This window comes from Castor canadensis, chromosome 8, assembly GCF_047511655.1.
Source record: "Castor canadensis chromosome 8, mCasCan1.hap1v2, whole genome shotgun sequence".
NCBI classification, from domain to species: Eukaryota; Metazoa; Chordata; class Mammalia; order Rodentia; family Castoridae; genus Castor; species Castor canadensis.
The window spans coordinates 89,894,587-89,921,524 of record NC_133393.1 but is presented as its reverse complement, the minus strand read 5'-3'; the positions used below and the strand labels follow the sequence as shown (position 1 = coordinate 89,921,524).

At 42.8% G+C, this 26,938-nt stretch overlaps 2 protein-coding genes and 1 long non-coding RNA gene across 32 annotated transcripts in view; 1 reads left to right on the top strand and 2 right to left on the bottom strand.

The window, feature by feature from the left end:
• Pcbp2 (poly(rC) binding protein 2) overlaps positions 1–18,273 on the bottom strand; it is a 30,453-nt gene extending 12,180 nt beyond the window's left edge. Inside the window, exons 1-11 of one of the 25 annotated variants that reach the window (XM_074083499.1) lie at positions 16,626–16,886; positions 14,618–14,695; positions 11,563–11,706; positions 10,724–10,747; positions 10,606–10,638; positions 10,072–10,188; positions 7,332–7,463; positions 5,463–5,590; positions 3,878–3,965; positions 2,002–2,094; positions 742–783 (exon numbers count right to left, since the gene is read on the bottom strand). In XM_074083499.1, the coding sequence (XP_073939600.1) occupies positions 742–783; positions 2,002–2,094; positions 3,878–3,965; positions 5,463–5,590; positions 7,332–7,463; positions 10,072–10,188; positions 10,606–10,638; positions 10,724–10,747; positions 11,563–11,631 (726 nt within the window). In that variant the 5' untranslated portion in view covers positions 11,632–11,706; positions 14,618–14,695; positions 16,626–16,886. Of the gene's footprint in view, positions 1–741; positions 784–2,001; positions 2,095–3,877; positions 3,966–5,461; positions 5,591–7,331; positions 7,464–10,071; positions 10,189–10,605; positions 10,639–10,723; positions 10,748–11,562; positions 11,707–13,835; positions 13,945–14,617; positions 14,696–16,625 lie in introns of those variants that run through there. The other 24 variants (XM_074083500.1, XM_074083497.1, XM_074083498.1 and 21 more) reach the window with 24 other exon arrangements.
• Positions 13,464–16,467, top strand: LOC109684080 (uncharacterized). Its single transcript, XR_002212155.2, has 3 exons — positions 13,464–13,710; positions 14,172–14,394; positions 14,635–16,467. It is a non-coding gene; the product is annotated as an uncharacterized lncRNA (long non-coding RNA).
• Positions 18,274–20,251: 1,978 nt separating the features above from the next.
• On the bottom strand, positions 20,252–23,906 carry LOC109684075 (proline-rich protein 13). 6 transcript variants are annotated; one of them, XM_020160271.2, is made up of 4 exons: positions 23,821–23,906; positions 23,272–23,313; positions 22,562–22,908; positions 20,252–20,880 (listed from the first exon to the last, which is right to left on the bottom strand). In XM_020160271.2, exons 2-4 carry the CDS (start codon positions 23,288–23,290, stop codon positions 20,842–20,844), a joined length of 405 nt encoding a protein of 134 aa, XP_020015860.1. In that variant the 5' UTR covers positions 23,291–23,313; positions 23,821–23,906; the 3' UTR covers positions 20,252–20,841. The 6 variants fall into 6 exon arrangements, with proteins under 6 accessions (XP_020015860.1, XP_073939630.1, XP_073939629.1 ...); XM_074083529.1 differs by lacking the exon at positions 23,821–23,906 and adding an exon at positions 23,765–23,788; XM_074083528.1 differs by lacking the exon at positions 23,821–23,906 and adding an exon at positions 23,416–23,758.
• Positions 23,907–26,938: the final 3,032 nt, after the last annotated feature.

Sequence of the window (26,938 nt, the reverse complement as noted above, 5' to 3'; positions counted from 1 at the left end):
GTTTTCAAAAAAAAAAAAAAAAAAAAATCCAAAAAACAATACAACAAAAAATATGTCCTGGCTGGTGTAAAATAATCACTCTTCAGGTCTACTTCCACCTCTCCTGAGGCCTACCACTAACCAAGAACCAAACTCAACTTTCCAAATCTAATGCTCAGCACCTGAAAAGGTTAGTAAAGATAAAGAGTGCAGAAAGAAATGCCTTTAGACAAAGTCCAAATACCAACATTTTATATAACAGTTTTTAGCGACAAGGTAGGTTTGTGTTGAATCACCAAATGTTCAGCTTCCTAGTCTCCCTGTGTAACTCTCCCCCCAATGCTTTTTAAACATGCCAGCCATCTCAGATTGAGGACCATCCAAGGGCAAACCCAACCTCCCACTCCCCCCATGGAAAGAGGAATACCCCATTCAAGGAAAAATAGTCCACTGTCAACCTAAACTATACTCCAAAATACAAATGACAGTGTACCACGTAACATTTTTCTTTTAGACAGAGTAATCTGACACATGAGAAATAAGCTGATAATTTACTAAATTATTATTTCTAGAGGTTAGGTGTCAAAAGGTAAACAAGGTGCTACTAGATCATTTAAGGAATGAAACCTGCTTCACGTTCTGACAACTTAATATTGCAAATGTTTAAGACCCAACTCACTTCTGCCTACTGGGGAGAAAGGAACCAGACAATTTTGGATGGAAAGGGAGCTTTTCAAAACAAGAAGTGAAAACAAAACTTACATCTGGCTGTGGAATGGCATACTGTCCTTGAATGGTATAGGCCTACAAAAGGAGGAAAACAGTTCCTATTAAAAACCAATCACGGACAGCCACCCAGTGGGGAAGGAGGTGGGGAGGAGACAGATTTCAACCAGCCAGGAAGCCGGAATTGAACTAGAAAATGGAGAATGGGGAAACCAGGGATTGAGGCACTAGATGGAATCTCACAAATATAGTCAGATCTGAGCTGGCATTATTTGAACCTTAAGTATAATGACTTTATTTCAGGGATCCTATAAAAGTAGCCAAGTCCCCTTCAATCAAGGAAAATATACATTATCTGCTTCTTAATGAAAATGTGCGAAGTGAGATTAAGCCATGCCTCAATTGACCAAGTCCCCTCCCCTTTCCTCCCTATAATACAAGATAGCCAACGAAGGAAAATGATCTCTTCCCTCACCCTCAACTCTTCTACTAATCACGGTGATGTGAATGATTTTTATCTGTACAAACCTACATGGCATATCTTAAAACACTTCTCTTTTCCATAACTTATTTTCCTACATCTGTCTGAAGACCTTACGTGTACTGAAAGCTATCTGGGTCCCTAACCTTAGGGAACTAACCACAGGAACGAACACACACACACACACACACACACACACACACACACACTCTCTCTCTCTCTCTCTCTCTCTCTCTCTCTCTCTCTCTCTCTCTCTCGCTCACAAATCACTGGGCTCTAAATTCTGCCTCCTCCCACCTTCCCTTCATTTAAAAAAAAAAAATATATCACTCAAGCTCCCACACCTCCCCCAAAACCATAACCTCCCAAAAGGGAGCTGGGTCTTTAGTGCAACAGAGGGAGGGGAAGGAATGATAATGGGAAAATGGGGAAAGGAAGGAAAGTGGCTGGAAATAAGATGTGAAGCTTCTCACATCAGTGGCCAGTATCCCCAAAACTATACCCAGGTCGGGGTGGGAAGGTGAAAATGGGATGGGAGGAGTGGGAGGGGTAAAGGGATTGAACAAAAAATAAAAAAATAAAAAAATAAAAATTTTTTAAAAAATTAAAAAAAAAAAAAAAAAAAGAGTTGGTGTTACCATCTGGTGGGCTACGCGGCCTGTGTGAAATGAGTTGGGGGGGTCAGTCCAGGTCCCCGTGGACAGGTGGTGAACACAGCACAAAAATCACCATCGCCACTGGCCCCCCGTGTGTTGGCAGTCTCGGCTGAGGCGGAAGGATTGAGTGAGCCTTGGAGACTGAACATCCCCTCTCACCTCTAGAGGTGGTCCCTCCAGGTCAGGGTTGAGGCACATGGACGGGGTGGTGTGGGGAAAGCTCGCACTGTCGCTGCCTGTGCTGTACCTGTCCTGTGGATAAATAGAGGATTTCAGTCTCCAGGGCTGTCAATCCGGCACCTTGTCACCAGCATGAAATTCACACAAAAAAAAAGTTGTTTATTTTTTATCCTCTTTCCTTTAAAAAGGAGCTCATAACACAGATCTGAAACGAGCTGCAGTGAATTAAAAAAAAAAATTACCTAGTGGCAGATTTCACACTGCACAACTAAATGAAGGGGTGGGACAACAGTGCTAATGTCAGCTCCTGGTCACTGTGGGATTAAATTGAACCCCTACAGAGTCCACTTTGCCTCAAAGAACAAAAGAGGTCCATCTGTGGACATTGTATGAACTGGTCCATTTAAAAAGGCCCATTGGAATGGCCCATTGCAGGGCAACTCATGGAAGAAGATGCAAGCTTTTAGAGGGTGGTCAACTGAATAAAGGGGGGATGGGGAGGGAAGCAAAGAGGTATGAAAAGGAAGGCTGAATAGGGAGAGGAGTAAGGGATGGAACTGTAAGAGAGGATTGGTGCCACACAGCATAGGACTCCTGGAGTGAAAGAATCCAGAAAAGCAGGAATCTGAGTTCCAGGGGAGAAGGGAAAACTCTAAAGCTAACCCTCCTGGCTACACTGACTCTGAGCCTTTGCTTATCCTGCCCAACTATCTATCTAGACTGAGAGCCCTTTGACTAAACCAGTTTGTACAAGACTAGTGCTAAAGCAAAGTACTAACCTGCCTCAAGATAAGAAACATAACTTGCTGTAAAAGCTCCCAGAATACATAACCAAGTTCCCCAAACCTGTAAATTTTATGCCAAATCAGTACAATGTGAATGAGATGGACTCCAATTTTATGCTTCCCCCTAAATGGCATCCAGAACAAATACAAACACACGGAACTAGTTAAGTAAAAATCCTTGTTAAGAGGCCAGTCCCAAATGGGAAAATGCTCTTTGAACACTACTTACTCATTCAGCTACCAAAACGAAGGTCACTATTCCAACTCGAATCCCAGTATGTTAAAAACTAGCCTACCTATTCCTCAAACACTAACCATCAAAGCATAAAATGACCATGGTGCTTCTCAATGTTCTTAGACAAATCTTAACTTCAGAATAAACCATGTGTCAAAGATGAAGAGTTTAGGTTGGTAAGGAAGGAGTAGAGGCACCAAAGGGATGCCTTTGGTCATCCATGGCCCAACATGCTCTCCCCAACTATTCTTGCACGCTGAACTCTTACCCCAGCTGATTTCAGTTATGCCATGTGGGTTCAAACCAGTGTTTATGAGATTAAAAGCCTGGTGGACAACACACTGGAGCTTGGGAGTGAAGGGATAGGAGTAGGGGAGGTGAGGTGGAGGGAAGGAGAAGTTTGTAGGTCACTCAAGTTCAAGAGCCCCAAATTTGAGACCAGCATCCAGAATATCCAGAGGCCAAACTCTTTGCTCCCTTTACTCAGACCTCTAAAGATTACTCCCATCCATATAAAAGCATGAAAGGGTAGGGATAGGCACTGAGGTAATTTAAGTCTTTCTTCTGGCCCAACCCTTCTTAAATTAGCAAGTAAATTACCTCCTCGGAGTGAGTGCCTACAAAACTTCCATTGCCAGATAAAAAACTAAATAAGGGGCTTGGCATTCAAGGGTTTCTCCAGTACCAAAAAACAACAACAACAACAAAAAAGCAGGTCAAACTGTGGCCAGAGTACAGGTTTCAGCAAGCATGCAGAGTGGTTTGGTGTGCTGCTGGCAAACGACATTTCAAATATAATCTGTTCAATGTAGCCCACCAATAAAAATTTTCTTACCTGACCACCTGCAAAGATGACTGGAGAGCTTGACGGCTTGGGCCGGTACGGGATGGTCACGCCCTTCGGGGGGGACTGGGAGAGAGTCAGAGGGGAAAAAAACAAAAAGAGATAAGGTTTCAAAACTGCTTCATCTGTGTGGCTTTAGCACACACAGGTCAGTAAAATTAAAAATTACTAGTTCTGTCCCCTCACCCATCAAGTTGTCTCTGGTATCAAAGTAGTCCCAAGTATTTGTGGGTATTTACCTTTAAATGAGAAATACAGTCCATGGATTCCATGGCTCACATTGATTCTCAAGGCACTATTTTCATATTTTAAAAAAATTTAATGAGCACAAAGAAAAAACATCTCTAGCCGGCTCCAGCTAGTAGGCTACTCAGGAGGCAGAGAACAGAAAGATCAAGGTTTGAAGGGAGACCCTATCTCAAAAATATCCAACACAAAACAGCTCTGGTGGAGTGGTTCAAGTGGTACACAGAGTCTGCCTACTAAAGTAAAGCACTGTGCCCCGAGTTCTAAACCTTAGTACAAAAAAAAAAAAAAAAAAGAAACTATGTATACATTTTGGGAGGAGTAGAAAATTAGGAAATAAAGCCAATGAAAATAAAGTAGCCAATGTTATGCAAAAGATAGTTCACTGTCTAGTTCAAAGGCCCAAAGCAGATTTTGCTAACCTTACTTGGAAATTACACTTTCCTTTCTGATTAATATAGGATAGGGTGGGGCACCAGGCAAATAGTTCAAGAGACCCTATCTCAAAAACACCTAACACAAAAAAGGGCTGGTGGAGTGGCTCAAATGGTATACAGTGCCTGCCTAAAAAAACATGAGGCCCTGAGTTACAAGCCCACCACTGGAAAAAAAAAAAAAAGATGGGGGATGCGACCAACACTAACTTTAAAAAGTCTTATCTAGCTGGGTGCTGGTGGCTCAAGCCTATAATCCTAGCGAGATCAGAAGGATTGAGGTTCAAAGCCAACCTGGGCAAATAGTCCACAAAACCCTATCTCAAAAAAAACCATCACAAAAAAAGGCTTGTGGAGTGGCTCAAGGTATAGACCCTTAGTTCAAGCCCCAGTACTGAAAGGGGAAAAAAAAAAAAAAAAAAAAAGTCTTATCTATTAGCAGAACTTCGAAAGGCATTCAAAAATAAACCATAGATTTTTCTATTCTATGTAACTATTATTTTGAATATATCCTGCTTCAAATAAATTAAGAATGGGTCAAAGTTCCATGTAATCAAAATATAGCAACCCAAAAGGTAATTTAGTTTTTCAGAAATCCAAATGCATCTTCTGTCCACTTGTTTCAAATATCAATTCCCCTATCAACTCCAACAGAATTGCTCTGAACCAATCTACTAAGCAGTGGCTGCTTAGTAGATTCTATTTTTGCTCATAAACCATAAGAAAAATCAAAGCTAGGGAAAAGAAAATATGAACTCCAGGAACCTCTTTCCCTACCCCCATCATTGGAGCCTTCTAACAGTTTCACCTAATTCTAGTCTTTCTAAATATAGATCAGTTCCTCTGTCCCAAGAAGCACCCTCCCCCAACTCTCAGCATGAGCCTGAGGGCTTACCTCCAACATGACCACGCAGATCTGTTTGACACACTCAATGATGGATTGCGGAATGCCAGCAATGGTGATGGCCCGCTCAGTTGAGTTAGGGAGCATATCCCCTGCCACCTGGACCTGGGCCCCTGTACTCTTTATGGCAAAAAGAAATTAGAAATCAGAGAAAAACAACTCATATTCTTCCAATTCCACACAGCAGAAATCTTAAGAGTCTAAAGCTCAGTAGATACTTATTTTCCTCTTTCTTTCTCCCTTCCCATTCTTTCCTCATTCCAGACAGTACTGCTTAATGGGAGTTAAAAATAAATTAGCCTCTAAAAGACAAGAATAAATCTGAATAGCAGCCTAAATTTAACCTGCTCTCATGAAAAATGTCCTCCTAGGTAAGTTTTTAATCTCAGCTATTGATAGTGTTTGTGCCAAACAAAAATCAAACAAATAAAATCCACTTTTAATTCTCATTGAATAAATATTTATACAAAGCTCATTCTATGTACTAGGCACCATTCCAATTGATTCTAACAATCAAAATCAAGATTTTGTTCTCACAGCATTTACAGCAGGTTCCCCAACTAGAATCAAAGAATGATTCTGTTAGGAATCATTCATGTTTCACTCCGACCACAAATTCAGTAACCCCAGATGCAACTAAAAGCTTCCAAAGTTCAATTCAACTTAACTTCAATTATTGAACCAGACCACACCAGTCCTTTTTTGCTTATTTTTCTGATAGGATAATGCCTCTTTTGCCAGGGCTGGCATGATGCTACCTATCACCTCATAGCTGGAATTATAGGAATGTCACCATGTCTGGCTCCTGTGTTGAAACAGGGTCTAACTTTTTATCAGGGCTGTCCTGGAACAGAAATTCTCCCAAGTTCTGCATCCCAGGTAGCTGGGATTATAGGAACGAGATGAAGCACCTGCCTGGCCTTATGCTCTTTAATTATGGAAAAGAATTACGCAGTCTCAAAGAGTTTCGAAGAGTTGCTAAATTATGCAAGCATGCTAAAGAAATGGAAACTATATGCAGTAGTTAGAAATTCAGGTTAAGTTTGTCATATTCTGACTTAATTAAATGAGCTAAGCACGATGGTGCACACTGTAGTCCCAGCTACTTCAGAGGCTAAGGCAGGAGGGATAGCTTGAATCTAGATGTTCCAGACGAGCCTGGGCAACATATCAACACCCCTCTAAAAAACAAAATGGGGAGGGAGAGACTGACTGTAGAAGTGGTAGAAGACCTGCCTGGTATGCATGAAGCCCTGGGTTCAATTCACAGCACCATGAAAAGTTTGTAAGTGTCTCTCTGTGGTGCAATCAGTTAACATGTTCAGCTATTAACCAAAAGGTTGGTAGTTCAAGCCCACCCAGGGACACCACGTCATATTACTGGGCACTGATGGCTCATAGTTATAATCCTAGCTAGATGGAACGCTAAGATTTTGGCAGTTCGAGGCCAGATTGAGCAAAGGGTTTGAGAGACTCCATCTCAAAATTTACCAGAGCAAAATGAACTGAAGGTGTGTCTCAAGTAGTAAAGCACCTGGTTTGCAAGCACAAAGGCCTGAGTTCAAAACCCAGACCAACCAAGAAAAAAAAAAAAATGTGTAATCTATGAATTGTGTTTAAAAAAAAAAACACCACCTTTATTCCAGTAGTGATATCAGAGGTCAGGGTTAAATCCATAGTATCACAAAAATGTTATAAAATCTGAGTTGTGTTAAAAAAAAAATTAATTCTATACTTTTATTCCAGTAACAATTACAGCATATTCTTTAGGAGATGAGTCCTCATCTCATCAAATGCTAACTTTTCCTAGACATAACAAGAGCTAATAGAAGCATTCCTAAAATGAACAGAAGTCACCAACCTCTCGGATTTCCTTGATCTTGCAACCACCTTTTCCAATGAGAGAGCCACACTGACTAGCAGGGACCACCAGCCTTAGAGTGACTGGGGGTCTACTGGCAGCTGTGCTATTGGTCATAGAGCTGCTGATATCCTACAAAAAGAAAATTGATCAGAACAACCAGAATATGCAAGTTTAAGCAAATTCCTTAAAAGAACCACTTGCTCTTCACCTTATAATGGATGTAACTTTATTTTCATCGGTTCAAAATACCATGTACCACCCACAAACAAAGTAGAGTAAAACTTCTAAGCCTTGGTTTTGGGGCGGGGCGGGGGGGGGGTGGCTCAAATGACAGTGCTTGCCTAGAAAGCACAAGATTCAAACCCCAATATTAACAAAAAAGAAAAAATTTTCTAAGCCAGGTATGGTAGTAGACACCTATAATTCCAGCACGAAGATCGCAAGTTCTAGGCCAGCCTGGGCTGCACAGACAAACCATGTCCCCCAAAAAATAATTGGGAATTTAATTCAGTATTAAGAGTTCTTGCCCTGAGTTCAAACTCTAGCACTAAAGTAAATAAATCTAAATACTGGGAGCCGGTGACTCAATACCTGTAATTCTAGCTACTCGGGAGACAGAGATCAGATTTGAAGCCAGAACAGGCAAAGAGTTTAGTGAGACCCTATGTCAAAAATACCCTACACAAAAAAGGGCTGGTGGAAGAGCTCAAGAACCTGCCTAGCAAGCATGAGGCTCAGAGTTCAAATCCCAGTACCGACAAAAATTTTATCTAAATATTGGGAGATGAAAAAAACGCAACCCAAATCAAACCAATTTCCTCTTAGAAAATTAAAAACAATGCATGAGCCAGGTAGGGTGGTACACAACTGTAATCCCTAGACATTGAGGCATGAGGACTGGGAGTTTAAGACCAACTTGTGCTACATAGTGAGACTGCTTCCAAAAAAATTTACAAAATTAGAAACTAGAAAACCTTGAAGTAGTCTACAGCATAGCTTTTATTTACGGGTAATAGTACCATTATGTTGACAATGAAATCGAGGCTCAAGAGTACTTGCTTCAAAAAGCTCAGAGCTGGAGGAGTGGCTCACATGGTAGAGTGCCTGCCTTCCAAGCATTGGGCAAATGCAAACCCCAGTACCACTAAATAATAATAATAATAAAACTTAACAGCTGGGTATGGTGTTACATGCTGGTGGGGAGGCAGAAGCAGGAGTATTTCAAGTTCAAGAACAGTCCAAGCAAGCAGAGAGCCCTTACCTCAAAAAACCTGAGTTCAAACCACAATACTGCCAAAATAAAATAAAAGTCTTAAAATACAAAGACTGTTAGGGGTTGGGGCAAAGCTAGGTGGTAGAGCTTGCTTAGCATGGATGAGGCCATCCAGAGTTTAACCTCCAACACCAAAAACACAATAATCAAAAGGAAAAAAAAAAAAAGCTTAGTCTTTCTGATAATATGCTGCATTCAAAAAGCTAGTTTGAACCCAATTAAGCTTAGCTTTTCTGAAGAATCACTGTTTAAATATTGCTAATCTATACTCAGTAATAGGACCTGAAAATTGTTTAAATATAAGCCCTTGAAGTCAAGGACATGTTTCTTATTTGGTTAAAGAACAAACAGTACCCTTTCTAAATGTTTAAGCCCCAAGTTCTGGATAACAAGGACCTATGGGTCAAAAGATACCATTTTCAGGCTCGAGGGATACTCAAGAAGTAAAGAGCCTGCCTAACAAGCACAAAGTTCAAACTCCAGTACCACCAAAAAGAAAAAAAAAAGAAAAAAGGTAACTATCATCTGCTCCATGCAAGGATAAGATTTCAGTCAACACAAAGTACCAACTACCAACAAAGCAGCACTCTTCTGCTTATGTATCAACTGCACAATTAAGAAGGTGGAGAAAGGAGCTGAACACATGACCTAGGACAATGGTTTTACAGCTTCTGAAGGTGGTGGGAAAAACTTCCTTAAAACAACACATCTGCTATGGTGATTTTGCCTGTGAAAACTTAGAGCTCTCCCTTTAAGTATAATTTTGACACAATATTCACAGAATATAAGCATACACTTATTAAAACATAGGCCAGATGCTGGTGGCTTGAGCCTGTAATCCTAGCTATTTGGGAAGCAGGCAAACAGTTGGTGAGAACGTATCTTGAAAATACCCATTTTCACGTGCTGGTGGCTCACACCTATAATTCTAGCTACTCAGGAGGCAGGGATCAGGAGGATTGAGTTAGACCCAACAGTTCGAAAACCTGTCAAAAAAATCCATCACAAAATAAGAGCTGCTGGAGTGGCTCAAGGTGTAGACCCCTGAGTTCAAACGCAAGCACTGCCGGGGGGGGGGGGGGGGGGGGGGGGGAAGAGGCCTGGCCTACCAGGCTTGCAGCTATGATATATTACTTTGTTCAGAAGGCCCCTAACAAGAGCATATTAATTTATTTCACTTAACTAAGTTAAAAGGCATAAAACTCACCAAAGAAATGGTATGCCCTCAAAACTACTGAATCAAGAAACTGTAAAGGAGCTGGGAGTGTATGTATGTACCTCAGTGGCAGAACTTGACTAGAATGCTTTTGGCCCTGAGTTTGATCCCCAGCACAAACAAATAGGCCCAGAGGCATGGCTCAATAATGCATCCGCCTAGAAAGCATGAAACCCTGAGTTCAAAATCCCAGTACCACCAAGAAAATAAAATTATAATAAAAATCTAACTTGAGAGAAGTAACAAACCTCTTCCAGTTTGTCAATGATCATAGCAAAGGCTTTAAAGATGGCATTAGTGGGTCCAGCCAAAGTGATAATTCTCTCAGGACAATTCCCTTCTGAGATGTTGATACGTGCACCACTCTAGGTAAGAGGAGAAAAAAAAAGTTTAACAGACCAAAAAGTGTACTTTTACAGAATGTAAATTCACCCTAAATAGCTGTCTATGTATTAAAGGCACCATCATTTCTATTCATGTTCATCAATATCATTACATGTTTGCCCTCAAACATAGCCTACAATGCTACCTTAAGACTTGAGTGAGTTCTGGGACTTGTCAGAAATCTGTATATCATTACAAATAACCAAGCTAGTGGGCAGGGGACGTAGCACATGTGGTAGAGCACCTGCCTAGCAAGTCATGAGCTCAAACCCCAGTAACTGCGAAAAAAAATACAGAGTCTCCTTTCCGAGATCGTCTCTCTCTAATCTCTCAAACAGAACTGTGTTGCTTTTTACACTTCCCAAGGTTAACAATCCCAAAGTATCTCATTTACTTACCTCCTCTCGCATCTTCTTAACTGATTCTCCTTTCTGTAAAACGGAAAAGTCAAGTATGAGCTCCAATTGCTATTTCAGCACTGACTGACTAAATAGTAATTACAACTGTAATTCTTACCTTTCCGATGATACTGCCAACTTCCTACAATGGAGAAAACTAGTGTCGATAAGAGGAAACTCAGAAGTGTCCATTATTATGAAATGTAATTTCTGTCTAGCTAACCAACTGCCAACTATGCTAATTACTAACCCAAAGGAAAAAAGACGATTTTAAATTTTGGGGGAGGGGTTTTCATTCACTTCTTTGCTCAGAATTTAAGAACGAAGCTATCAGAGATTTTTGCAGGAATAATCACATGGGCATGAGTAAGTACTAATTAAGCACTACCTTTGTGTTTAATATGCTTTCTGTTTAATTGTCATACATTAGTAGAAGTGAATTTCATTGTGGTAATTCCATACATACATAAAGTATAACTTGAACAAGTTCACCCCCTCCATTTTATTTCCATGACCCCTTTCCCAAACAGTGACTGATGGGCTTCATTATGCTGTCTTCATATGTATATACATAGCATACTTCCATTCTCTCCACCTTTTCTTTCCCCCTACTGCTGATTCCCTAAACTTAGGCATACACCAAATATGACTTCCTCCCTTAGTTTCCTAAAATTCTTTGGGAAATCTACCTATTACAAGCTACAGTAATGTCCATTAGAAAAAAATCTTACAATCCAGGTATGACAGTCTGTGGCCCTAACCACTACCTAAGCTTTTCCTGCTCATTGGAGCTTCCCAATAAAATCTGTCTGTTTTCCCCCCACAGTCACTCCAGTAGAGAACAGTCCTAAAGCCAGATGCCCCACAGTGCTCATCTGATGAGCTCCAAGATGCTTATCTGCTCTTCCTAGCCCCGCCCCTAGCAATTACTATGACCCAATTTCCAAAGCTGCATACCTTTCCATGCATAAGTAGCCGGATGGTGAGCGTGACATTTAATCCACCTTCAATCACACCGGTGTCCATGTCGAGCAGTGTTATAGGGAGCGGGACTTTGAGTGGTCAAGTCTTTGGTCACTGGTGAGGGTGAAAGCCAAAAAACTGGAATGCAAATGTGACCAAAAAATCAGAGGAAAATAGCAATTATTTCCCAAACTTACTTCCATCATTATCAATGTTTTCTGATTCATTTCCATAAATGACAGCTTACCAAACTTGTACACACACCCAAACTGCGTAACATTGACAGCTCAGGTTCTGTTACAGACTAGATCATTAATAATAAGGTTTCCGCTGACTCTCAGGATGAGGAAGGTTCTTTCTACCGGCAATGGTTCTAAAGGAACTGCATCCAGTTGTCCTTCAGCAGAATAGGCTTCAAAAGTATTAAAAATCACCTGGGCAAACCTCATACTAACCAATTGAGTGTGAAAGCTAGAGAAGAGAACATATATAAATTTTCTTGGTGGCAGCAATTTCTAGACAGAGATGTATCCCACATTACAAATTTCAAATGTTGATGAATGACATCAACGAACTAAAATAACTCAATAACCTCACTGAAAAAGGCACTAATTTCAGATGACTCTATATATTGAACATAATAATCCTTGTCTCCTCCCAAACCAACCTGCTAGCTACTCAGATTTGAACCTCTTCTTGCTCGTCTGTATTAACCTTTACCACAACCTTTACCACCACTTAGTTTTTATTCATCTATTAAATCTTAAATTTCAAGTAAAAAAGCTGGTAATGCTAAAATTTTATTTTCTAATTGTTTTAAGCAACAGTAGTATTCTGCCTTTCAAACTACCTAGAATGGCCCTTTCTCCACCCATCTTCAGAAACAATGTTCCTAACATTTTTGCTTTGGAATTGCTACTTATGTGTATAAATTTGGTTCTGGGTATGTCTTTGCCTTCAAAGACTCCTCTCACTATCTAATCCTGATAGCTTTTAAAAAGTCTCTCGAATTCTGGGAAATTTTTCTTAATCACATCTAAGGTGGCCATTCCTTCCAAAATCAATGGCTCTCTCTCTTCACAAAACCATCCAGTCCTTACCACAAAACACAATACACTAAATATTTTTAATGTGTCTAAGGAACTGCCACACCATTCTGTATATAGAAAGTGTCCCCTACTTCAAAACATGAGTGATTATATACAAATGCATCCTCAAAGCACATCACTTCCCTAGCTTCATAAAATAGTTCATTGTTGCCAAAAGCTCACAAGTCAACACTTTTCACTCATGGAAAAACATGACTTGCTAGGGGAAGTGTTGCGTCCAAAGAATGATTTTCTTTTTTTCCTAAGGTATGCTTTTAAAAGAAAATCTGGTAGTTTTAATTCCTTGTCTCAACTCCGTTAATAGGAAGCACATTACAAATACCATAATACAAGTTCAAAAGAACAAGAAAAACTAAAAATCTATTTGAAGCCATTTCTTGAGATATAGCACAAAGATGCATTTTTAACTCCAAACCATCTAAGTAATCCGAGAAATCTCTGTCATATTCCTGACTAGGTCAATAAGTGTACCCCATCCCGGGAATCCAGACTTTTAATCCTGCAGCCAATTACCCCTCTATAAATAGCTTGGTCTGGGTTTCTATCGGCAGGCATTTTGTATTTCAAAATTCGTTACCCCGAAAGAACGTCCTGAGTAACTCGGTAACTGGGAGCCCCTCTCCCTTGGTCATCCAAGCATTTTCCACCTCAAAAAAAAAAAAAAAAAAAAAGCCCCCCTACCGCCCGATTAGAAAAGAGAGAAAAAAAAATAAACGGCTCGGTCGGGGGGGGGCGCTGCGATCCAGGGGGAGGGGCAGGAGTAGTAGCGCCTCCTCGTGTGGCTGCGCCAGCGCCTGACCCCCGCGGGGAGCCGCGCTCACCCGCCCGGCCAGCGAGCCGGCCATCGCCTCCCCACCCCCCTCGACCAACAAATCCACCGCCGCCCCCCCTACCGCGCGCGCGCCCTCCTTGACTCCTGCGCAGCCGCCACCGGGAAAAGGCGGGGGGAGGGGGGAGCAGGCCTCGCGCAAGGCCTACTAGGCCGCGCTGGAGCCAGGCCCTCGCGTGAATGCCGGGCAAGCAGGGTGAGGTGGTAAGCGCTCACGCGGGACTAGGAAAGGCCGGGGCTCGTGACTGGGGCCGGAGCCCGCTAAGAAAGATGGCATGACTGGAAATAGGAGCCATAACCGGGAGAGGAGGAGAAATTTTTAAGCTTACCTGCAGGCGCGAGACGACTGAGGGGAAAAGGGGAGCGGGCGGGAAGGGGAAGGGCGGGAGGCCGGGGGCGGAACAATAGGGGCGGGCGGGAAGGCAAGGGGGGCCCTGCGGGCGGGCGGAGGAGGAAGGGGGGGTGGAGGAGGAGGAGGAGGAAGGGGGAAAGAGACCCCGGGGCGGGTGGAGGGCGGCGGAGGGCGGGCGGGCGGGCGGGCGGAGGGCGGGCGGGCGGGAGAGGGCGCAGGCTGCGGCTGCTCCGGCTGCTGCCTCTGCTGGTCTGGGAGGGGGACGGGGCGGAGCGGCCCGCTTTCAACCCCGCGCACCCTTCGACCCCGGAAGCGCTAACCGCCCCGGGGGCCGGCGAGGCGACTGCGTACTCCAGACCTTCCCCCACGCAATGCGGACGGCCTCCCGTGAGCCTAGAGCGGCCCCTTGGACAGCGTCGGTACCACAGAGACAACGATAGATAGTGAATGGCGAGTTGTGTGGTAGAGCGGCAGCATGCAGCGAGAAGTTGGGAGGAAACCGACGCCCCCTCGTGGGCAAGCTGGAATCCTCAAGTGTAAGTGCGGAGAGAGGTGGCAGTCGCCATGGATCAAGAAGGGAGAAGGAAAAAGGGTGGGTGGAGAAAGAATAAGAAGAGAGGAGGAAAATCCAATAGCATATACTGATACCAAAAATAAAAAAGGGTAAATAAAACTAACTTGCCACATTGAAGGTAACTTTTACAGAAGGTAACTTATTCTGAAAGTTCATAATTAAAAGGAAAAATACTAAGCATTTACCTTTAATTTTTTTTTAGGAAAAACTTGTAATTCATCAGTAATTGAGAGGGGAAAAACCGTTTCTGGAAGAAGTCCCATCTAGTAAATGTAGAAGAAATGAAAGAGTTAGAAAAATCACCCAGTTCTGCAACCCAAAGTGAAATACTAATTGATTCAGGCAAGTGCCATCAGTCATTAAAATTTTAAGAGGAAGATTGTTAGTGATTGGTGTATTATCATGGTGCCAAATTTCATCACATAGATTATTTCAAATTGCACAGTAAAAATAAAGTAACATTAAATGTGGAGACCTGGCAGTCACCAACTTACCCTGTTAACTGAACAAACTTTGCATCACTTGTGGTTGGACAACTTGAGTGGTGTAAGGTCCTTGATAAGATGCAGTAAGTCACATAGCATAATCTATTTAAAGTTTTTTTGGTTTGGGCGGTACTAGGCTTTGAACTCAGGGCTTCACAATAGCTAGGCAGGCGCTCCGTCTGGAGTCACTCCAGTAACCTTTTTTTGTATTGGCTATTTTTCAGATAGGGGCTCCCAAACTCTTGCCCCAGCTGGCTTTGAACTCTGATCCTTCTGATCTCTGCCCCTAGAGTAGCTAGGACTACATGCTTGAGCCATTTATCTTGGCTTCTTTAACTATTCATAATGAAAGTGTTTAATCTTAACCTAACTAAGCCATTAGATTTAATTTGCAATTCACAGAAAATTTATAACACAAATACAAGATGTTTCACAGGTGGGTGCCTGGTGGCTCAATCTGAAATTCACAGCACTCAGAAGGCTGAGACAAGAAGATCCTAAGTTTGGGACCAGCCTGGGTTACATACTGAAACCTCATCTCAAAAAAAACCAAGGAAGGGCTGGGATGTAGCTCAGTGGCAGCCGCTTGCCAAGCAGGCATGAGGCCCTAGGTTCTCTCCTAGCACCACACCAAGAAGAAAAAAAAAAAGGTCTGTACATCCAGAACACTATACATTCCCTCAAGAAAACTAGTGTATTCTGTTCAAAAAAGCAATGTAATTTTAAAAATGGAGAGAAACAATGAAAAAAATGTAAAGGCAATAACAACCAAATATAACTGTGGCTCATAGTTGGATCCTGTTTTTAAGGGGGCTAAAAAAGCTACATGAGAGCTAAAGGCTTGGCTCAAGCACTAGAGCACCTGCCTAGCAAGTACCAAAGAAAAGCAAAAAAGCTGTATTGAGAAACTACTTTGGAGCTGGGTGCCAGTGGCTCATACCTGTGGCTCATGCCTGTAATCTTAGCTACTCAGGAGGCAGAGATCTAGAGGATTGCTATTCGAAGCGAGCCCAGGCAAATAGTTCACAAGACACTATCTCAAAAACACCCTTCATGGAAAAAAACTAAGAAAGCTACTTTGGAAACAAATCAGAAAATTCAAACAGGAGTAAGTAATATTAGGAATTACTCTTATGACAATGGAATTGTGGTTACAAAGAGAAATGATTTTTAGGACATACATAATGAAATATTTAAGGGTATGGGCCCATGATATATGCAATAGATTTTCAAGTATTTCACATAGGTATATTGATAAAATATGGCAAAATATTAAAAATATGTTGAGTGTAGGTAGTAGATTTATGGATGATTGTGGTGCCATTCCTTAAAAGATTTTCATTTTCATAGCAAAAATTGGGAAACAAAATATAATGTGGAATGGAATAAGAATGGCAAAACTAAAACTAGATGTGAGAATATATGACTTCATTGTTTTTTGTATCTTCTATATATCTGTAAATTTCCACATTAAAAAAAAAAGTATTACCTGAGTTCAAAACACAGAACCATGAAAAAAAAAAAAAAGTTTTTAAAAAGAGGGGAGAGAATATGAATGAGAATGATGGAGGGGGTAAATCAAATCTAATTAAGGTACATATAAGCACATACGTAAATGTCACAATGAAACTGTCCTGTACAACTAACAAAAGCTAATAAAAATATAAAAAGAAGGCTGGGAACTGGTAGGTCACACCAGTAATCCTACCTGCTCAGGATGCAGAGGTCAGGAGGATCGAAGTTCAAGGCCAGCCTGGGCAAATAGTTCTCAAGATCCTATCTCAAAAAAACCCATGACAAAAAGGGGCTCATGGGGTGAATTAAGGTGTAGGCCACATTACTGCAAAAAAAAAAAAAAAAAAAAGTTTGAAGCCAGCTTAGTTGTACACGCCTATAATTTCAACACTTAAGAGGATGAGGCAGAATGGCCAGGGCCAGGCCAGTCTGGACTACTTAGCCAGACCCTTTCTCAAAAAAAAATAAATAAATTGAAAGAGACAGCAAATACTGCTTATTACTAAACCTTCTTCAAGTTCTTTGGGTATCTGTTCTAGCTTTAATGTCAGTCATATTTAATTGGACTATACCCAATCAGTGAAAACATCTGAAGACAGATAGCTTCCTAAAGTACAAAATAAGTTTTCAGGACTCTAATCCATTCTTCCCACTGTCCAAATAAGGGGCTGGGTATTAGCAATGATGTGAAATGGTTAAAGCAGCTTATCACTTGACAAGGGCAAACCAAATACCAAGACAGAAAAGGAAGTAGAAAAATAGTATGACATCCAGAAAAATAGCAAACTAACAAGCGGTCTTAGTGCAGCCTGAGCTGAAAGGTCTGATTAACCTCATGATTTGGAAATTGGACTATGGAGCCAAATTCACCAATGGGGAATATACCCATGGAGCTCCCATCTTTGGACACATGTACTGATGCACAAAGCATAGGATGCAAAACCAGTATCTCAGGAGCCAGGCAAGAAATGTGATTGGGAAGAGCCAACAGGTAGTCTGAAGGACTATGGGAAGACTACAGAGTGAGGATTCACCTGCAAAGAATCACCACTACTCGGGGCCAGAGCATATGCCTTCAGAAATATAAGCCCACTCTTGCTAGAGTTCAGCAGAAAATCTGAATTTTTGGGGGGCCGGTGGTACTAGGGTTTGAACTCAGGGCTCTACACTTGAACCAGGCCTCCAGCCCTTTTGCTCTAGTTATTTGGGGACAAGATCTCACTTTTTGTCCAGGACATAGTGAACCTAAATCCTACATGCTTCCATTGTACCTGGAAAGTCAGGCATGCACCACAATGCCCAGGTTTTTTCTTTTGAGATGGACTTTTCCGTATTTTTTTGGGTGGACTGGCCAGGAACCTCACTCCTAAAGATCTCAGCCTCCCTCATGGCTTGAGGTGACAAATCAGAATCTTTATTGAATGGCTAATGTTTAAGAAAAGTAACTCCAAAAATCTCAGAGCCAGATATAGCCACAAGCTCCAATTTTTCAATCTCTGTTTACTACCAAAGTTAAAAATATATTGAGACAAGAAACAACATAAAATTTAAGCAACAAAAGGTTCATCGAGCTGGGCACAGTGGCTCACACCAGTAATCAATCCTAGTTACTTGGGAGACAAGGATCAGAAGGATCACAATTTGAAGCCAGACCTGGCAAATAGTTCAGGAGACCCTATCTGGAAAATACCCAACACAAAACAGGGCTGACAGAGTGTTTCAAGTGGAATATCACCTGTCAAAGAAGCATGAGTCCATGAGTTCAAACTCCAATAATACCAAAAAAAAAAAATTTTTTTCTGAACTGAATTCTACTAATATATAAATCTACAAATTTTTACATTCATATATGTATATATATATAAATATATACGTATATATATACATATATGTATATATTTATATATATATATATATATATATGCAGTCATGCATTACTTACAGATAGGAAAGTGGTCCAAGAAAATCATTAGGCAATTTCATCATCATAGGAACACACAGCATGCACTTACACAACTGGTGAAGTGACTCAAGTGCTAGAACGCCTGCTTAGCAAGTGAGGGGCTGAGTTCAAACTTCAGTACAGTCAAAAATTAAAATTCTACAAATGCACTTAAATAAACTAAGATTTTTGTTGTTGTTTTGCAATAGTGGGGACTGAATCCAGGGCTTCACCCATGTTAAGCTATGCCTCTGCCACCCAAGAAGCTAGGATTACAGGCACACACAACCTTGCCCAGGTTGAGTATAATCTCAAGGGACCACCAAAGTATATTCAGTCAGCTTGATTGAGATGTCATTATGCAGCACAGAGTCCTCTCTAGATACACAAACATATATATAATGCATGTTGTATATGCTTTAAAGCCAATTACAGTCACCTCCAAGTTAGATGGTTAAATGAGAAAATATTAGCTCCAAAAAAGAGCCAACAGCATGTTCCTACTTGATACAATACTTGAAGAGGGGCAAACAGGAATGGTGTAAGGTAAAAATAAAAACAGAGGACTTTCTGCATAGATCTAGAGGTGTACAAAACAATTGTTTTGTACAAGTCTTGGTTGCCTTGGGAGATTCTGGGATGAAAGGGAAAACCTTGCTTTTCTTTTGCTCAATTTTTTTTTTTTTTTTTGACATAGGGTCTTCCAGTGTGGCTCAGGCTGGCCTTAAACTCACAATTCTCTTGACTAAGGCTCCTGAAGGCTAAGATCACACATATACACCACACACAGCCACACTGGGTTCTTAAGATCAAGTTAGTGAAGCTGGGCATGGGAGAACAAGCATGTATTCCCAACACTCTGGAAGCTCAGGCAGGAATATGATGAGTCTGAGACCATCCTGGGCTATAATAGCAAAGCCCTGTTTCAGAAACAAACAAACGGGCTGGTGGAGTAGCTCAAACAGTAAGAGCACCTGCCTAGCAAACATGAGGCCCCAAGTTTGAATCCCAGTGCCACACACAACACACACAGAAACAAACATAAGAGCTAGCGGCCCTCAATTTTACAATGTACAAATATCATACAGTTGTTTTTATTTTTTTTCTTTTTCCAGTGCTAAGAATTGAACTACGACCTTAATCGTGCTAAGCAAGCACTCCTCCACTGAGCCACATGCCCTGCCCTGTACAGTTCCTTTAAAATGCACATTTCAGAATTGGGTGTGGTGATAATGCCTGTAATCCTAGCACTCAGGAAGCTGAGGCAAGAAGATAGTGAGTTTGAGGCCAGATGTACTCTTTGGGGGCAAAGCCCTAAATTGCCATCATACATGATGGGCAAGCAGGGTTGACAACTGCTGTAGCTGTCAGGCACCAGTGGTTCATGCCTGTAACACTAGCTACTTGGGAGGCTCAGATTAGGAGGATCAAGGTTCAAGGCCAATTCAGGGAAATAGTTTTTAAGAGCTTCCCCATCTACAACACAACCAGAGTAAAATGGACTGCAGGTGTAGGTCAAGACATAAAGCACCTGCTATGTAATTCAGAAGCCATGAGTTCAAACCTCAGTCCCACCAAAAAAAAAAAAAAAAAAAAACTCCGTAGTTACTTAGTAGCTGTATGAAAACCTCTGTAGCATATAGGAAAACATGTTGTAGGCCTACATTCCTTCAGGTAAGGCAAGGCAATAAGACTTAGCTGAGAACCCTGAACCAATTCTGAAGGTTCCTCCCACTGAAGAAACATAGCACTAGAGTGATGACTACCTCACTAATGCTCTGGTTCCTTTCCATAAACCTGATAAACTCTAAAGGGTCTGAGGAAGAGTAGTAAAAGTAGTCCAATGTGCTTGGACACAGCCAAGGTGACGGCACAGGTGAACAGAGATGAAAAACAGCTTTATTTGGACTCGAGAGTTGGAGAATGAGAGTAGGACCTGAGACTGCATATTGAACTAAGGAGTACAGACTAGGTTCCAAAAGAGCTCATCAACCAAATGGACTCTACTTCCCAACAGCCTTGCGGTCACTGTGATCAATAAAGGCCTGCTGGGAATAATATGCCACTAAATCACCCTAGTGTACAATCATTACCAAAAAGTACAAGTTTTTCATCATCATGGTATTTCCACAGAATCTCCCAACCACAAGTATTACAAAAGGAAATGAAAAGAAAATCACATTTTACAGATTTTAAACTTGTCTTTACCATCTTCAAAAACCAGCTTCTCTGCTAAACTCTTCAGATACAAGATCTAGCAAGCAGGGAGAAGGCAAGCATGGCTAGCCAGCCCATTACAATCCTCTTTCCATGTTCTCTAGCCAGGCAGGGCTGAACAGCAGGGTAAGGCTCAGGTGGGAGTGGGGTGGGGAGCAGAGGGCTAATTTTCCTCAGTACAACACTGCAGCTGAAGCTTGATGGGAGAACAAAACTGTTGAGTCTGGAGGGGATGGTCCAGGCCCTGTTTTCAGTCAGAGTCACTGCTGGAAGAGGAAGAGGAGGAATGCTGCAAGGGGAGAGGGGAAAAGAATAGCATCAGATCCAAATGACCTTTGATCACTCCATGGGCTTCTTTGGAGCCCTCCACCTCCACCCTAGTACCCAAAAGGCAGCAATCTTGAACTAGACTGTCCTTTAAACAGCAAAAGCAAGGGTTTCCTTCAGTAATGAGCACACAGGAATGGAATAAGTCATCCTAAATCATTGACCATAGTAGCTTTGGAGCAAGTTTTGGGTTTTTTGGTGTTTGTTTTCAGAGGGTTTTTTTTTTTTTTCCCTCAGTACTGGGGTTTGAACTCAGGGTCTTGAGCTTTCTAGGCAGGCACTCAACCACTAGAGCCAGTCCACCAGCCCTATTTTTTCTGTTGGGTTTTTCAAGGTAGAGTCTAGATGGTGAACTATTTGCCCCAGGTGGTTTCAAACCTCGATCCTCCCGATCTCTGCTTCCCAACTAGCTAGGATCACAGGTGTGCGCCACCGGTTCCCAGCTTTTGGAACAAATTTTAACTTTCCACACCTAAACTAATGCCTGGGCAAGGAATACATTATAAGCACAAGCACAGTACCATGCTAGGAAACAGCTGCTTCCTATTGATGAGCTTCTGTGTAATGTCACTCTAGATTCTGAGTCTAAGAAGAGAAGCAGCAGCTGTGAATGCATATTGCTCTCCTTTCCTTAGCTCCACCCAGGAGGAAGTGGGCAAGGTGGGAGGTAAAACAGGGGAGTCCTATTCAAGGTCCTTACATGTATATTTCCATCAACTCTACCACTGAGAAGATTTAGACTTATGGGGAGGAGAGAAATGACCCAAACATTGTATGCACATATGAATAAAAAAAAAAATGAAGATTTAGTCTAGGGACTGGTAGACTGGCACAAGTGGTAGAGCACCAGCCCAGCCAAAATGAGGCCAGACTTCATGATCCCAGTACCACCAAAAAGAACATTTAACTTCTCCAGGGTTTTCTCGCCTATTCAGTCTCACCTTTCCTTCTCTTCACATTTCTACCAATGTCTCAGAATCAAGAACTGCAGCCGAAATCCACAAAACAAACAAATATTGGGCAGTAAAATGTAATTGAAGGCCTCAAGGTCCAGGTTGGTATACTCAAGTCCTCAGAAGTGCTCCCACCCTGGTTAATTAGCACTTCCGTAAAAGGAACATACACTGCCTTGGGGTTGAGTGTGAGACCCCCTCAGCCATAGGTTTTTCTTTGAGGCTGAGTCACTGAAGGAACACCTAAGGAATTAGCCCAGCATCTGGGAATACTGAAGGAGAGAAGGAACTCCAGGCCACATTATTATTCTGTTAATTATTATACAGGACTTTGCTTTGTGAATAGATTGAGTGACTCAACTGACATTTGGACAACCTCTGCGGGTGTGTCCACCTTTGCTAGAGCACACACCTAAAGGGTAAGAGAGGCAAAAGTTCTGGGAACTTTTGATTTTGAAATCCATTGTGAGGCTAAGTTTTCCTCTACCAGATAGGATGGGGTCTGATAATTCTCTTCATAATGACTAGATTTCTCCCAGTAGGATTCCTTTACAGAAGAGAAGTATCTACCAGAGCAACACAATTGCCATCCCCCATATCCACAGACTGTGGATCCCCTCCTCAAGATCCTGCCCACCTAGACCCTCCAAGGGGCACCCCTTCTTTAGCCAAACTCCAGAGAACACTGACCTTGCCATGCTTGTGGTGTTTGTGCATCTTTTTATGAGCCTTCTTCAATTTCTTCCGCATCTTCTTGTCAATTGGCCCTACCATGCCTGGAGCCAGGGGATTCACTGGACCCGTTCCAGGGGGAGGAGGTGGGTATGGATGATGATGGGGACCTGAGGGTCGGCTCCCTGGATGCCCTGGCTGTGGCACAGGGCCATGGGGCCCACCGGGAGGGAAACCCGGATTTGGCCCTGGGGGTGGGGGACATGTGCCAGGAGGAAAGGCTGGATTGCCAGGTGGGGGATAAGCAGGATTGGAACCTCCAGGGCACCCCACGTTGGGGGGATAGGAATTTGGCCCTGGATGCCCTGGTGGAAAAACCAGAGAATAAAGATTAAAACTGCCCAGAACCTCTGACAAGAACCAACCACAAAAGCTTGACTTTCTTGACACTTAAAGGGAAGTTGAGGGCTGGAGGAGTGGCTCAGGTGGTAGAATGCCTGCATAGCAAGTGGGAGGCCCTGAGTTGAAACCCCAAAGCTGCCATAAAAAAAAAAGTTCTCTAGGAGAAATGGCAATGAGGAAAATGAAGTTAGGGAAACAAAACAAACCTCAGTTGGGACATGTCCCAGGCTGGGCGGGGAAGGGTAGATTCAGAAACTTCCTATTTTGTAGCCCATCAGAAAACAGAAAACGGTGCGGAGAGAAAGGAGATTCCCCCAAACCCTTACCGGCATTGGGATTCCACATGTCTGTCAGGTGTTGCCTCAAGCCTGAGGAGAAAGAAAAGTGGCAGTAAAATGACGGTCCGGGTCCAAGGGGACCGGATTTAGAGCCCGAGCCCAGCCACCCACATCACCCGCTTGGGAAACGACCAAAACCCCGACTTCGAAAAGGTTTCTACTTGCTCCTGTGTCCTCAATAATCTGAGTCCTGGGCTCCTCCACCTCGCACTACCTGCGGCCGCACCTCGCGAAGTGTCTTAACTCCTTGGAGAGGGCAGAGTCCACAAATCTCACATCCCCATCACTCATCTCCCTTTCCCGGGTCCACAGTCCAGAGGACTTTAACACCCACAGGATAACGCCCCCCGGGGAGGACCCCCTTGAGCAAAGCAAGAGGAAGGGAGCTCAAGAGCCTCAAACGCCCAAGTCGACACACCCCCTTCCTCCAAAGAAGGGACCGGTGGAGGTCCTAGCTCCCACATGCAAAGGGACCCCTGACCCAATAAAGGGGAAAGGAGCTGATGGGGAAGTCCAGAGGTCGGGTCACCTTCCCACCTCCGCCCGGGCTCGACGCTCCCTTCTTCTCAGTCTCACTTCCTTGTTCAGCCCGCTGCCCAGACTTCAGCACCCGCCTCTGCTACCGCCTAATTGGTAATTAGGCGGCCACTCGGCGTGGTGATTGGACAGCACATTTGTCAGTCGCTGTGCTCCGACTAGACTAGGAGGAAACGGTTCCTCTGGGGGCGGAGCGGAGTCCTCTGGGCGGGGCGGGGCAGAAAGCCTGCAAAAGACCTCTGGGGGCGGGGCAGAAGGGCAAAGGCCTGAGACGCCCAGAAGAACTCCCCTTGTTGTCTGAGCTTACAGCGGGTGGATGCCTTGTAAAGTGAACCCATCGTTAGATATGCACAGAGCTGTAGAAAAGGTCAAGGAGCTGCCGAGTCCCAGCCCCAGGCCTCAATATTGCCAGCTCCCTCTTACCCCGAGTAAAGTAATGAAACAGTCCTTGGGAAAGACAAATTTCCTAATCTCTTCCAGGATTCCCATTCTCAATTGCATGGCTCCCCGATCATGCTTAAAGCTAGATCATCCTTAATGCCTCTCCTTCACCTTTCTCCACGCTCCCCCCGCCCCACCACGCAACACCAGAAGTTATCCTTTTTTGTCTCCCAATCTGAAATCCCTCCACTTCCATCTTTCTCGCTCGCAAGGTTTGCCGTAACCTATATGTTGGGTTTCAGCAATGGTCTTTTTTCTTCTACAATTACAAAAATAAAAAACCTATTTTACAAACTTGATTTAATGATTATATATAGGACCATGTAACCAAGTTTTAAAGATTGTTCGTGGGGTTTTTCGTGGAGGGGGACTGTAGTTTGAACGCAGGGCTTCATGTAGGAAAGGCAGACAGCACTACCACTTGTGCGTGCCTCCACTCCATTTTGCTCTGGTTTGGGTATTTTTGTGGTTTGAGTTTTTTCGTTTTGCTTTTGCAGAACTGGGGTTTCAACTCAGGGCCTTGGGCTTGCTAGGCAGGAGCTCTACCACTTGAGTCCCTCCACCAGCCCTTTTTTGTGTTGGGTTTTCTTTTCAGAGACAGGGACTTCCGAACTACTTTTCCAGGGTTGGCTTCAAGGGACAGTGTCCTGATCTCTGCCTCCTGATTAGTTAGGGTTACAGGTGCTAGCCACAGACTCCAGGCTTGCTGTTTTGAGATCAGGCTGGCCTTCATCTGGAAATCTCCATGCCTTTACCTCCTGAGTACCGAGATTACAGGCATGCACCATCTCACTGGGCTGAAACCACTATCTTAAGAGTGTGGCTTGGTAGTAGAGTGCTTGCCTTGCTTGCTTGAGGTCCTCTGATCTATTCCTCACAGTGCCTCATCCAGGCCAACTATTCTTTAAATTTCTTTTTGTGGTGCTGCTATCAAACTCCTAGGCTCAAGTGATCCTCCTGCCTCAGCAACCCAGGAAACTGGATACTATAGACACACACCACCATTCATTCCCAACTTGGCTTTCACTTTTCCATAAACTTTAGAACTGTTTTAGAGTTACAGAAATATTAAAGATAGTACAGAGTTTCCACATGCCCTACACATGGTTTGCCCACTATAAACTTCTTACATAGTGCGGTATGTTTGTTATAATTAATGCAGGAATTGTGAGTGTCTGTCCGTGTGTGTTGGGGATTGAACCCAGGGCCTTACCCATGCTAAGCACATGCTCTACCATTGAGCTACACCCTCAGCCCCAATGAACTAATATGAGGCCGATTGTTAATGAGACTCCACACTTTTTTATTTATTAAGATTTCTTTAGTTTTTGCCTAATGTCCTAGTTGTACAATAACTCAGTCCTAGCATATGAAGACCAGTCCTCTGGGCCACTGTGAGACCAAAGCTAGGCAGACAGATCTAGGATTGCATAGAGTGCAATTTATTGACCTGATGACCTTAAGACCAGTTGGATCCCCAAAATTAGAATCAGAAGAAAGGTACATAATGGTTTAGGACAAAAGTAACTTCATTCTTGCTGGAATAGACTTGGTTTATTTTAAGCTCCTATCAAGAGTCAGGTAAATTCCTGGAGTCAGGGTCTGTTCATAAAACCTTTCATATGACTTTAATTTTCTTTGCTGGGGGCAGATGTGGGGAGGTGGGGGGCAGTACTGGGTTTGAACTGCAGGCAAGCTCTTTGTCACTTGAGCCACACCCCCAGCCCTTTTCTATTTGTGTTTGAGTTAGCTTCTTGCTTTATGCCTGGGCAGGCCTGGACTACAATCTTAATCTGCACCTCCCAAATAGGTAGGATTATAGGCGTGAGCCACCACAGTAAGCATCTAATTCTTTTATCTATTTATGATTGCCTGGGAAACTATGGAAACCATAGGGGAAAACATGGTGGTTATGACTAACAATGACTACAATCATATCAAGATGAATCCATATAATTTTTTTTCAGTCACCACATGACATTTAGTCATCATGTTTTCTTATGATCCTCTTGGTTGTGGTAGTTTCTCAGATTTTGTTTCAGGTCGGAGCAGTACTGGGGTTGAACTCAGGGCTCACACTTGCTAGTAGCCTTTTTTTGTGTGGAGGATTTTCTAGATAGAGTCTCATGATTTGGGTAGGGAGGGATTACAATTTTTGTTTTTGTTGTACTTTGGTTCAAACCCAGGCCCTTATATATGAGAATAGGGGAAATTTTGAGACAGTTTATTATGTATCCAGGTTGGCCTTGAACTGGTTATAGACCATGCTGGTCAATCTTGAGATCCTTCTGCTTCAGTCTGCCCAAGCCTCAGCACCATGCCTAGCTTTCAGCATGATTTTTTTTTTTTTTCCATACTAGGGTTTAAACTCAGGGCCTTGTACTTGCCATATGAGCCACACCACAAGCTGCACATTCTTTTCAAATGACATTATCCTTTTGACAAAATACATTGAGTTTTTCAGGTGCTTATGCTTCAGGCCTGTAATCCTAATCCTAGCTACTCAGGAAGCAGAGATCTTGATCTAGGTTCTATTGAGCTAGGAAAATAGTCCGTGGAACCCTAACTTAAAAAAAAAAACCATCACAAAAAAAGGAATGGTGGAGTGGCTCATGGTGTAGACCCTGAGTTCAAGCCTAGTAACACCAAAAAAAAAAAAAAAAAAAATTGAGTTTTC